Genomic DNA, 13,126 nt, shown 5'->3' with positions numbered 1-13,126 from the left:
AGAGCAGCTGAGGCAGGCCAACTAATCTCCTTAGTGGTCAGAGCGCTGCTGAGACTAAAAAGGAGATTAATGGTAAATGGATGGCACTAATAACTTGGGGGTGCTAATCACATCAAGGCAACAGATCACAGCAGAATAACCCGGCAGCTGGACCCATTAAAGACCGCTGGGGTTGTGCCAGAAAGCCTGCTTCAATGGAAGCGGGGGGGGGGGGGAGAGATGCTTATAAAGAGATTCTTATAAAGATTGTTATAAAGAGATTCTTTCCAGGCCTAGCTTGTGACAAGAGGCTTGCGCTGCAAGAGGAAAAAATACATTAGCTGAACTGAAATGGGTAGAGCCGAGGGTGTGTGTGTGTGTGTTTGTCTTACCTTAGCTTTTGTATAAAAGGGAGAATACGAGGGCCAAATCAGTGTACAAAGGTTGTCTATGGTGTGGTCACTGCAGGCTGCATGTTGGGGATTGCATGTTTGATTGCATCGCTGAGTTACATAAAGGGCTCTGTACACATGTCACGGAGGAAGCTTGTTGGATAGAAGTGTTTTAATGCAGCTTTCTCCTAGATGTGCTAACATTTCATGTCAGGGAGGGGGGTTGCTTGTTTCTTACAAAGGGAAACATTCAGATAAATGATTTCCTTCCTCGGACACATGCACACATCTGCACTCGGGGCGTGTAACACCTAGGAAGTATTACACCACATACTATTTCTGAACACTGGAGAGCTATTTTTCCATGCAGCCTGGAATGGGTGGAAGGAATTCTACTGATATTCCATTTGTGTGAAAAAGATAGAGGATATATTTGCGGTGAAGTAGGGAAAGGAATTTGCATAGGAAAACACACACAAAAATTAAAATTTCTAGGGTGAGCAATTTCCCTTTTTTATTTTCCTTCCAGTAATCTAAGTGGTGGGTGAAGGCATCAGAACTCAAGTCTTTCTTTTTTGTTTAACTTCTTGCAGACGGTGATGAAACTGGAGTTATGGACAGTCTAATGGAGGCCTTGCAGTCAGGAGCAGCCTTCCGTAGGAGAAGAGGACCACGCCAAGGTAAGGCTGCCTTCAAGATTCTCTGAAGCAGTTGTGAGACGCCCTTTTCCATGAGGGTGGAACTTGATTGGCTGTTTGCCCAAGTATTCTGATCCAAGGTTGCCAGTTGTGAGTGCTTTGAGAAGAACAAGTCTTTGGCAGTCCCTGAAAGGACCTTCTTACTTTCCCTGTGTCAACCATTGACTTGGGTCGTGATGTTAGCTTTTGTTTGTGACTTTGCTGATGACATAAAAGAGTCAGCGTGAGTTAGCAGATTGTGTAAACTTTGGACGGGGCAATCCTGGGTTCAAATCCCTATCTAACCATTAATCTTAGTGGGTGACCTTGGGCCAGTCACTGTTTCTTGAGCCATAGGTCAACCTGTCTCATAGGTCAGTGCTTCCCAATCTTCTTTGGTGCATTTCGTGGCCCCCCTCCCCACACACACACACTGCAAATGCAGCACGCAGCTCATGGAAGTGACTGGCAATTATGTCATCGCCAGTTACACCAAGGTTTGGAAACCTGTGATGAAGCTTCCAACAGCAGTAAAAGCCTCGTGGTGGGTGGGTGGATGGGCTTTTCAAAGCACTCGAAAACTGCACTGAAGCTCAGCCTGCTGGGTTAGTCTCCTACCGCTATTTGAAGCTTTGTCACAGATTTTGCTGTTGGCTGGCTGGTGGCCTATGATGCCCTGGGGAAATGCCTTGCAATACCCAGTTTGGGAACCCCTGTCATAGGTGATTGTTGGGAGGATAAAGAGGGAAAATTCTTATTCTTATTATTAACTTTATTTTTACCCCGCCTTTCTCCCCGGAGGGACTCAAGGCGACTTACAAACAAGGTTAAAACAAATTAAAAAACAAATTAAAAACAGATAAAAACGTAACGACAATGTTACGAAACATAACGAACATAACGAAAATGCCATGTATATCACTGAGCCCCTTGATAGGATATAAATTTAAGCTATAAATATGCCTATTCCTAACATTTCTTTCATAGGAAGCTGCTGAGTCAGACGATAATTCAGTATTGTCCACACTGACTGGTAGTGACTCTCCAGGATTTCAGATGGGACTGTTTCCCAGCTATATCTGGAGATGCCAGGGATTGAAAAAAGTGAACTTGTATAATAATGGGGAACCTTTTGTTGGGATTCTGTACGGATTTATGATATTTCAGAAGTAATATACAATTGTATTTTTGTAAACCACTTTTAGCTTTACAAAAAAAAGCAATAGAGGCATATCTTAACTTAAAAAAAATAGTTATTTTTATACATAGTGTACTACTGCACAATGGCAAAGCCTAGTAAGGATAAAAATGATTTTTTTTACTTTCTGATGGCCTGATCTGCCATCAAACTGAAAAAGGAAAGGAGGATTCTATGACTTCTGTTGTTTTAGTCTGTCAGGTTGGTGGAATCGGGCTGGCTTTGTCCAAACACTTTGGCTTAACAGGGCAGTTGATTGCTCTTGACAGAGCCAAAGAGTATTCCTGTTCCTCTTCCTGATCTGTGAGAGATCTTTTAATTAGAGAAGGTGGAAGGAAAAATATTCCAAGTCAAGGAACTTTAAAATGGGATGGCATTTTGAACAGATGGGTCAGGTTTTGGTGTCTCACTTTCTATGATCACTAGCCACATCCTGGAGCTTGACACAAATCTACAGGTTTCTGGACCCCATTAGTTCACAAATGGAAGAAGTTGCATCTAAACAGTGGTTGATGGTGAGAAAAATGTCTGGGGTAAGGGTTATATGAATGGGCTGGTAGGCAACTTTGGGGGAGCTGGCCTATGGACTAAATGTTTTGCACAGTTTGTAACCTTACCTTGTTGCCTCAAGTGTCCAGACTTTCCATATTATGATCTTTCTTGGTCTTGCTGAAAACAAGCCAGTAAAAAGATATATTTTATTTAAACTCAAATATATCAATTGAGCTAAATTATACATAGTTGTGTTGCAACTTGGTAAAAATCATTTCATGGAGTGTAGAGAACCCATAACTAATGTCCACTATTCTTTTAGTGCTAAAAGTTGGTTATTTACATTTGTTTGCAAAACGCTTAATTTTCTAGACTGTCCAACACTTGTGCTGCACACAACAGTGTGTGATGTCGCATGCTGTCCTCCGCAGCCACAGAGAGTTTGCACTGATCCAGCTTTGTCTGAATGCCAAGATCTTCATGGGACCCAGTGTTCCAGCTGTTGAAACAGCAGCTATTGCACAGAGCTGCTGGAAGCATTGATTATAGAGAGTGTTTTTGGATAAGGAATAGACTGGTGTTACTCTTGTCTCTTTCAGCAGCTTTGAGGAAAGAAGGCAGACAGCAGGCATGACCCCCTCATCAGCACCCAGTTTCCAAGAAAGACCATTTATTTAACTGAGCCACCCACATAAGCCAAGAGACAAGCAAAAGAGCTTTTTACATAAGAACATAAGAACAGCCCCACTGGATCAGGCCATAGGCCCATCTAGTCCAGCTTCCTGTATCTCACAGCGGCCCACCAAATGCCCCAGGGAGCACACCAGATAACAAGAGACCTCATCCTGGTGCCCTCCCCTACATCTGGCATTCTGACTTAACCCATTTCTAAAATCAGGAGGTTGCACATACACATCATGGCTTGTACCCCATAATGGATTTTTCCTCCAGAAACTCGTCCAATCCCCTTTTAAAGGCATCTAGGCTAGACGCCAGCACCACATCCTGTGGCAAGGAGTTCCACAGACCGACCACACGCTGAGTAAAGAAATATTTTCTTTTGTCTGTCCTAACCCGCCCAACACTCAATTTTAGTGGCTGTCCCCTGGTTCTGGTATTATGTGAGAGTGTAAAGAGCATCTCCCTATCCACTCTGTCCATCCCCTGCATAATTTTGTATGTCTCAATCATGTCCCCCCTCAAGCGTCTCTTTTCTAGGCTGAAGAGGCCCAAACGCCGTAGCCTTTCCTCATAAGGAAGGTGCCCCAGCCCCGTAATCATCTTAGTCGCTCTCTTTTGCACCTTTTCCATTTCCATTATGTCTCTTTTGAGATGCGGCGACCAGAACTGGACACAATACTCCAGGTGTGGCCTTACCATCGATTTGTACAACGTCATTATAATACTAGCCGTTTTGTCCTCAATACCCTTCCTAATGATCCCAAGCATAGAATTGGCCTTCTTCACTGCCGCTGCACATTGGGTCGACACTTTCATCAACCTGTCCACCACCACCCCAAGATCTCTCTCCTGATCTGTCACAGACAGCTCAGAACCCATCAGCCTATATCTAAAGTTTTGATTTTTTGCCCCAATGTGCATGACTTTACACTTACTGACATTGAAGCGCATCTGCCATTTTGCTGTCCATTCTGCCAGTCTGGAGAGATCCTTCTGGAGCTCCTCACAATCACTTCTGGTCTTCACCAGTCGGAAAAGTTTGGTGTCGTCTGCAAACTTAGCCACTTCACTGCTCAACCCTGTCTCCAGGTCATTTTCAATCTCTTGTGTGTCTCCCTCCCCACCCCAAAACTGTACTAGCAACTATCTTTCCCATATTATACCCTTTGCTTGGGTCATGGCTTTTCTGGGAGAAAAAGACTGGAGCACATTATAAGAATTGGTTTCTTGGGATTGGGGCTTATGCTGGGAACCAGATAAAAAATCCTGGGAGCTGGATTGAGTTCTCAGACTCTGGTTCCACACAAGCGCTAGCCGGAGAATGTAATATTTTTTTATACTGACAAGTTCTTCTTGAACCTCTGTTCCTCAGAAAGACTTGGAAAAGCAGTGGGATGTCTTGCTCCTTTGCAGGTATTTCCACAGCACTGTGTCTGAGGCCAAGCCCTTGCCTCTGTAGTTATTCTGAGACTCTGAAGTCCAGTATGATGTCACAGGCAAGACCCCTTCTCAGGGCCCCAGCATGAAGAATGCTTTCCTAAGGGCCTGGCATGTACTGTAAGCCCATTACCTTGAGCCTAAATTGTAGGTCTTGTTTTAGAATCTTTGTGCGAATTTTGTCAAGCAAGATCTGCCATGACTGGTCCAGCCCTAACTGAGCCCAGGGAACTTATTGGAGTGGTCTTAGTCACTGCTTGAGGTTCAGTCATGAGACACACAAATGCTCATCTTATAAAAACTTTATTTTGGTTACAAAAAGCATTGAATTAATCACATTAGCTTACCAGTTGGTCTCCATATTAACTTGCTAGCTTACCCCATGTTGCTTTTTAAGCCATTCCTATCCAAGCATACTCCCTGGTGAGGAGTATGGGGAAGCTGGGGAAAATGCCATGTATGGAGCTTCTGGGTCATGTCACACTGCAAAGCATTCTGGGAGGTACCCAGAAGTTCCAGCACCTGCATAATCACATGAAAATCACATCTTTCTGCAGCAGCTTTAGTCTCTCAGATAGACTTGGATAGTCTTGGAGAAACTGGCTCTATTCTGCTGTTCCCCACATCACCCCCACCCTTTTCTGAGCATCATCATTCTGCCAATCCTGGTGTTATCTCTTCCTCCTTCTGTGGTGCAGTTCAGTGTTTTTACAGTTGATGTTTATAGTGCCCTTGAAAGTCTTTCAGAGAGCCAAATGCCAGCTTGTTCTTCTTGGGACTTAACCATAATCAAAGAATCTGCTGTCTTGGAGCCCATTGGAACTCCTTCAATTTCAGTCATTTTCTTTGGTTAATCTATGCACATGTGCACACGCACTCTACTATACTAATCTCAAATTGATTCCAAAAATTTAAATTCAGCATAACTCATGAGTTTTTTCCATATTTTCATCTGTGTGGGATATCCAGATATTGTGAGATTTGCTGTAGCCTCTGTGGTCCAGTTTCCAATACAGTAAGTAAGAAGATTGTTCCCTCCTTACCTTCTTTTCTGCTGTTGCAGGTAGGGTGTTTTTCATGATTTCCCCCTCCCCAATGCAGCTAGTTTTGCATTTGCACCAATAGTGCCGTTAATAATAATAACAAAAAAAATTGGTTATAGCCAATCAGACCAGTGTCAGAACAGAACAAGCAGTAACCTAACCAATGAACCCCTAGATTGAAGAATGAGTGAGTGTTTGTACAAGCAATTGCAAACCACCCTTTTGTCATATTCTCTCAGGAACTCAGAATTCTTCAGTTCCTGCAGGCACTTCCTGTTCATGTGCACAGACAGGATAAGACAACAGGATCTGGCAGCTGGATTGGAAGGACTAACACTAAAAATGACCAGAGCACTCTGGAGAGATTGGACTCTTTTTACCTTCCCTTTCAACCTCCTTCTAACCAGCCTCCTCATTTGAGGGAAGTCTGCCCGTCGGAAGTCAAGGGTTTTTGTGAGAGATTTGCCTGGTATTCTTCCCCCAACATGCATGTTGAAACGGATCGCAACATGATCACCATTCCCCAATGGCTCAGTAACATTGGCATCTCTAACCAGGTCCTTTGTACCGCACAATATTAAATCCAGAGTCACCTGTCCTCTGGTGGGCTCCATGACTAGCTGCTCTAAGCCACAGTCATTTAGCATGTCAAGGAATCCAGTCTCCTTTTTGTGACCAGAACACAAAGTGACCCAGTCTATAAGAGGATAATTGAAGTCCCCCATGATTACAACCCTGTCCCTCCTTGTCATCTCCCTGATCTGCTTCCTCATTTCAAGGTCCCCATCCGATTTCTGGTCTGGAGGACGATAGTATGCCCCCAGTATTACATCGCTCCACAGGCCTGGTAATTTAATTCACAGAGATTCTACAGTGGAGTCGGACCCACCGTCAATCTCTACTTTGCTGGATTCTATCCCTTCCTTAACATAAATGGGCACCCCGCCTTCAACACACCCCTGCCTGTCCCTCCTTTAGAGTTTATAGCCCAGGATTGCAGTATCCCACTGATTCTCCGCATTCCACCAGATTTCCGTTATGCCCACTATGTCAGTGTTTTCCCTTGTCACCAGACATTCCAGTTCTGCCATCTTTGCTCGGAGACTTCAGGCATTCGCATAAAAGAATTTGTACATGGAATGCCCCAGGATGGGCTGCTTATTCGCTCCTTTGTCCCCGAATCCTCTCACTGTGCCTAACCGTCTATCACATTCCATCCCGCTACCTTTCCCAGTTTCTTCCCATACTCTGCCTTTGTCTTGTTGTTCTCTAACCTCCCCATCCTCGTCCCATAGGGATGAGGAGTCCTGAACCGGATGCCCCTCGGGATATCCCCTCCAGGGATCAGTTTAAAAGCTGCTCTGCCACCTTTTTAATGTTATGCGCCAGCAGTCTGGTTCCATTCTGGTTCAAGTGAAGCCTGTCCCTCTTGTACAGGCCCCGCTTGTCCCAAAACGTTCCCCAGTGCCTAACAAATCTAAACCCTTCCTCACTACACCACCGTCTCATCCACGCATTGCTGCTGATCTCCGCCTGCCTATCTGGCCCTGCACGTGGAACAGGTAGCACTTCCGAGAACGCTACCTTTGAGGTCCTGGCTTTCCGCTTCCTACCTAAAAGCCTAAATTTGGCCTCCAGGACCTCCCGGCTACACTTGCCCATGTCGTTGGTGCCAACATGCACCACAACCGCTACCTCCACCCCAGCACTGTCTACCAGCCTGTCTAGATGAGAAGTGATGTCTTCAACCTTCGCACCAGGCAGGCAAGTCGCCATGCGGTCCTCACATCCATCACAAACCCCCTCTCTGTTTCTAATAATCGAATCCCCCACTACAAGAAGCCCCCGACCCCCCTCCCACCGAGGAGTATCCTGAGTGCGTTTGGATACGGGCCTGTCCCCTGGAGAAGGGGTCCCCCCTAGGGGATTGTTTCCCTCTTCTCTAGGATGACGTCCTCCAGCCCTGAGACTTCCCACCCAGGCAGCTGAGGAGCTGAGGTTGGCACGAAGTCTGATTGTCCCTGGAAGTCTCTCCTCAGTCCTTCTCTGCCTGTCACTGCTTCTCCAGGTCAGCCACCAAGGCTTCAAGGGAGTGGACATGTTCCCTGAGACCGAGGACACACCCATGACTTATGCCCCAGAGGCAAATAGTCATACATGTGGCACTCGATGCAGAACACTGGATAGCCCCCACCCTGCTGCTGGCTGTCTGACTGCATAGCTTTTTTGTTGTTTTTTATTTAGGGGTACTTAAAAAACCCTACACTGGTTTGCTGCCCTCTTCTCAAGGGAAGAGAAGGGCAGTATCTGGGTCCCTGGCCGCTTGGCCCAGATGTTAAACTCGCGGTGCCTTACCTGGCACTTAGCTCCCACAGTCACTTGAGGTCCCAGAGGCCATGCACTGCTGCAGAAAGGCTCACGTGATGGCAGGCCCTAGCTTTATACCCCTAGCTAGCTCCTCCTCCCTCCCTCCTTGCTGATTGAAAGGGGGACTGGTCTTCCCAGGTGAGCTTACGAAAGCTCAGGAAGACAAAAGGCTGCTGATGGGCTTAATCCACTCTGCAGGCCCCTGAATGGGTTGCTTGGATTAGCCTAACTGGGCTCTTATCACCTCCTAAAGGTGGGGATGCTAAATTTCTAAAATGGACTATGCTAGATTGCCTGGGTGGTTGGGTTCCTAGGTTCTTACCCTCCTAGTTCTGTTCTCTTAGGCTGGACTGTTTTGTAACCTCAAGCTAGTTTTTATTTGAGTTTGTGTGTTTAATTATTTATAGCTCTCACCTAGATCCTGCATCCCAATTTACTGAACTGTTTAGGTTATGTTCTAACTTGGGTTAAGTATAGGGTTAATTTAAAACAAAGTCAAAAAACTTGCTTTCAACTTTGTCCTCCTCTGTTTTATTTATTATCCCAAGCGCCTGACCCTTGGGCTCTTACTCACGAGTAGGACTCTGTTCCTGCTCAGAGCAGACCTTAGATTCCCTCCCTTAGGTTAGATTAGGTGCTACCTTAGGTGCAGCTAAATTTCAATGTTGATTTAAGGTTGATTTAAAGTTAAAGTTAGAAGACAAGGAGTTAGAAAGACAAAGAGTTAGAAAGAGTACACTTACCTTCTCCTTCTCCCGTTCTCCTCTTCTCCTTCTCCAGAACTCAGAGGTCCACTTGCCCTCTCCTTGCCCAGATGCCAAACTCGTGGTGCCTTACCTGGCACTTAGCTCCCAGAGGCACTTGGGGTCCCAGAGGCCACGCGATGCTGCAGACTCCCATCCTTTCCTCTACGCTCTCCTTAGGAATGAGCAGATGGGGGGGCAGCTTACTTTTTGGGTGGTGCTGCCAAGGATCATGGCAGCCTCTGCAGTCCTGTTTCCAATACAGTAAGTAAGAAGATTGTTCCCTCCTTGCCTTCTCTTCTGCGGTTGCAGGTAGGGTGTTTTTCATGATTTCCCCCTCCCCAATGCAGCTAGTTTTGCATTCACACCAATAATAATAATAAATGATATTATTAGTAGTAGTAGGAGGAGGAGAAGAAGTAAGGTGAGGGTAGCAGTGATTGGAGGAGATGCACACACATTAGCACATCACAGAGGCATGTGTTCAGGCTGCCTCTGGCTGCAGTTGAGTTTGATATGGACTAAGTGGGAGTCATGGTAGCCAAGAGGCTTTGCAGGCCTCAGTTCATATGCATAGAATGGAATTGATACCAACTTCCTGAGACAGAGAATGGAAGCTAAAACGCATTGGCATATAACTTAAGATGCATTCATGCTATAAGTCTGACTACAAATGTAGATCAGGCTGCTGAAAACATAAGGTGCTTAATTTAAATAGACTCTTTTAGTGGTTTGAGGTTGTAGCTGGGCTGAAGAGTTACCTGCTTTGCATGCAGAAGGTCCTGGGTTCAATCCCACTCTTTTCCAGCTCGTGCTGGAAAAGCCCTGTTGGAAACCTGCTGTTGGTCTGTGTACTATAGACGATGCTGAACTTATTTGAACCCGAGCAATCTCCACAGAAGGCAGCTTCCCTTGTTCTGCCTGAAAGGGAATGAAAAGAAGCAAAAGAATCAATCGGTCAAACCAAACAAGAGACAGTTGGTGGGAGGGCGGCACAGGTAACAAGTTTGTATCAGACCACTTGGATACTCTCGCTCTTACAGTTGGTGGTGACTGCAAGTCACGTCGTGACTTGTTCTTGTACTAGATGTTCCCAGTGAACTGATACTATTGTAATGTCATAGAATCCCAAGGTACGTTTTCATCACAGACTGTGTCCATTTAGCTGCCACTACCTGAGCTAATGATATGAGGAGATCCTAATAAAGGTGATGCTTTCAGACAGGTTAGTAAACACTCTGGGCTCACAGGCTCATTCTTTCAGTGGTGAGTATTCCTTAGATGTCAAGCAAGGTTCTCCTGTGTTGCTTCATTCCATAAAAGTGACTCCATACGATCTGGTTGTGCGCATGGGGGGTGGGTGCTGAATGACACAGCACATGCTTTGCTTCAGATCCCAAGTTCAACCCTGGCATTTACAACTCCGAAAGAAAAAGAACCTTCAGTTGCAGGATATTTGTATCAGGCCTTGGAAAGCTGCTGCCCATTGGAGTAGGCACTTTTGGCTAGATGAACAATTGTTCATAGGGTCAAAATAAGCCTAATGTTGACCACCTGATTGTCTCTTGCATGTGTGTGTTTCTGTCTACAGTAATAGCTGGGGGGATTGGTCTGGATCAGAACCATGGCACAGATTGGAAGTGGTGTTAATCCTTTGCCCCATGCCGTTTTCCCACAGAAAATCATACCTGCCCCTAAAGCTGCTGTTTGTATCCAAAGGTGCCATTGCAGCAAATGGCTCTTTCATGGGCCAATAGCCAGGGCTGGGGGATTTTCATCAGGAAAAGAGAAAAGAGTTAAAGCTGCCCATAGCACTTTCTCAACCGGATCAAGTCTATTTTTGACAGAAGAACGTTTGCAAGAGACAATAGTGTTCTTAATGTCGCATCTGATTTGTCCCTGAGTCAGTATAAATCTTCATATATTCATGGGGTACTTACTCTGGTAACTTGTGAACGCTGACCTTCCGTCTGTGTTTTTTCTGATATACCCAACTACGAGACTGGCAGCACAGTCCTAACTTGTGTTGGAACAGGCAGGCACTGTATCCAGTGCAAGTTTGGGGCTGGCTGTGGCTCACCCTGAGGCAAGGGGAAATAATTCCTCCTTACCCTGTGTGGCGCTGCAGCAGCCCCAATGGGGCTACGAGATCTATGCCACCTATAGAGGTGGTGTAAATCCGAGTAACCCAGCGCTGCCCTGGGCTGCCCGAGGACAGGGCTAGGGTCTGGATTAAGAGCCAGATCCTGATTCCGCCTCCCGCCCGCCTAATCATGGAACCACCTGCCACCGACCCTCTCCTGCTCCAAAATGCTTCCTCCCCACAATCCCCATGCCCCCCCCAAACCCTGCACCATCTTGGAAAGCCCAGTAAGGTGCAAACTTACCGGGCCCGGAGCCTGCATCAGCACAGGGAGGCTGGCACGCGTCCTTGCGCCAGCCTCCCCAACTCCCAAGTCGGTGCAGATGTGCCTTATGGCACATTTGCAGCAGTCCCAGGCTGGCGCAAGAGACTTGCGCCAGCCCAAGGATGCTTTAGGATTGCACCCTTAATTTGCTCGTGTGTGCTCAGAGCTATGAAATTAATGAGATCAAACTTAATGAGGTATAGCAGAAACATACTGATGAGCTCTCTAAAGTGTATGTTTCTCCGGAGAGGCTCCTATGGTTGCTAAAATTGTCCATTTTTCAAGAGCACTTATATGTCTCTCCTTATAAAGGTATTTGGGAGGTTTCTCTGTCACTGCAACCAGTCAGCTGATCTCCCCCCCACCCCCACCCCCCCAATTGCTGACAAGCAGCTGTCTCTATTCAGTGGCTCTGGCAGCTTCTTGGTAGAATGTAAAGGAATGAAAAAGCAGTCAGGCTTCTGTGAGTTCCACTGAATAGCTTTAAAGAGCTATTGTGGAGGAAGTCAGCAGGGAGATTGTCCCTGCTAGTTCATCAAGAAAGGCGTGCCGGCTGCAGGATGGGGAGCAGACAAATAGCCTTGTGTCTCTCCCTTTGCAGCTAGCCTGTGCAATTGTCCTGCAGTCATGGTTTCAGCCTGGTGCTTCAGATGGCCTTCTGATTCTGATTACTCATCTTGTCATCCCGTCTGCAGCCTTGACATCATGCAAACCATCTGCTCTTGTGGAGATGGAGTTCAGATAATAAGGCAGTCAACCAATAATGTGGTTTCCCTGGTTTAGCTTCTCCTGTGTAGCCTCTTCATATCAGGAGCATGTTCCAGCAGCAGGGGGCAGTAGTGTGCCTAGGCAGGGGTGGGCAAGGGGGCCTCTCTGATGACTCAGGAACAGCTTGAGTATTTCAATTTTTTTTCCTGCTTTAGTAACAGAAGACTTGCTCTCCCTGCCAGGGAGAAAGAGCAAAAAAGATCCTTTTCATGCAAACTTGAACTGCCTTCTGCAGTGACTTGGCTTTCCTCAGTAGTCTCCCGGTATATTGCAGGAGTCAGCCTCTAAATATGGAGCAGTTTCCTTGGCATGCTGCAATTTGAGTGCTGTTCTGCTGTGGCCTCTGCTGTTTTTGTAAATGTGCAGAAATGGAGGAATGTTTTGCTACTGGGGCTTCAGGATTCTTAGTGATGGAAGCTTGTCTGGTTAGTATTACTTCTTGGAGGCGAACCCTTGAAGCTCAGCAAGAACTTGGCTTTTCCCAGATTCTCAAGAAAGCTTCATTGCACAACAATCTGGGTTTGCAAGAGGTGCTTTGGAGATGAGGAGAGGTGTGCATGAGGGAAATGTGTTTTCATTTCATGAAACGTGATTTCATGGCACAATCACATGAATAGGCTTTTTTCGGGTTCAGGATTAGCAACCAAGAGTGCAAATGTGTATGAGTTGTTGGTTTGGCAACACAGCTGGAACTGGTTGGTGGGCCCCTGGGGTAAGGCCCTGAACTTGGTTAGCCCAGTCCAGTGGACACCCTGATGGTTGTGGGCCCTCAGCCGGTTCTTGATGTGAACTACTACCTGGTCCTAAGAGATCAGCTTGGCTTCTATCCCACAGGAAGTTGAGGTCGAACTGTACAATATGGGTTTAGTTACAGTTCAAGTTAATAAGGATTTCTTGATTCTCAGAATCTGTTTCAATTCTGGCTAACTTTAAAAAACTGA

The 13,126-nt window shown here is 46.1% G+C and overlaps 1 protein-coding gene across 1 annotated transcript in view; it reads left to right on the top strand.

Annotated features, from left to right (window-relative positions):
• Positions 1-13,126, top strand: part of DIAPH1 (diaphanous related formin 1) — a 97,900-nt gene that overhangs the window by 75,936 nt on the left and 8,838 nt on the right. Inside the window, exon 26 of the mRNA XM_066624521.1 lies at positions 965-1,051. Within this exon, the coding sequence (XP_066480618.1) occupies positions 965-1,051 (87 nt within the window). The remainder of the gene's footprint in view (positions 1-964; positions 1,052-13,126) is intronic.

Source organism: Tiliqua scincoides, chromosome 4 (genome assembly GCF_035046505.1).
Source record: "Tiliqua scincoides isolate rTilSci1 chromosome 4, rTilSci1.hap2, whole genome shotgun sequence".
Taxonomy (NCBI): domain Eukaryota; kingdom Metazoa; phylum Chordata; class Lepidosauria; order Squamata; family Scincidae; genus Tiliqua; species Tiliqua scincoides.
This window is presented reverse-complemented; position numbering and strand designations above follow the sequence as displayed.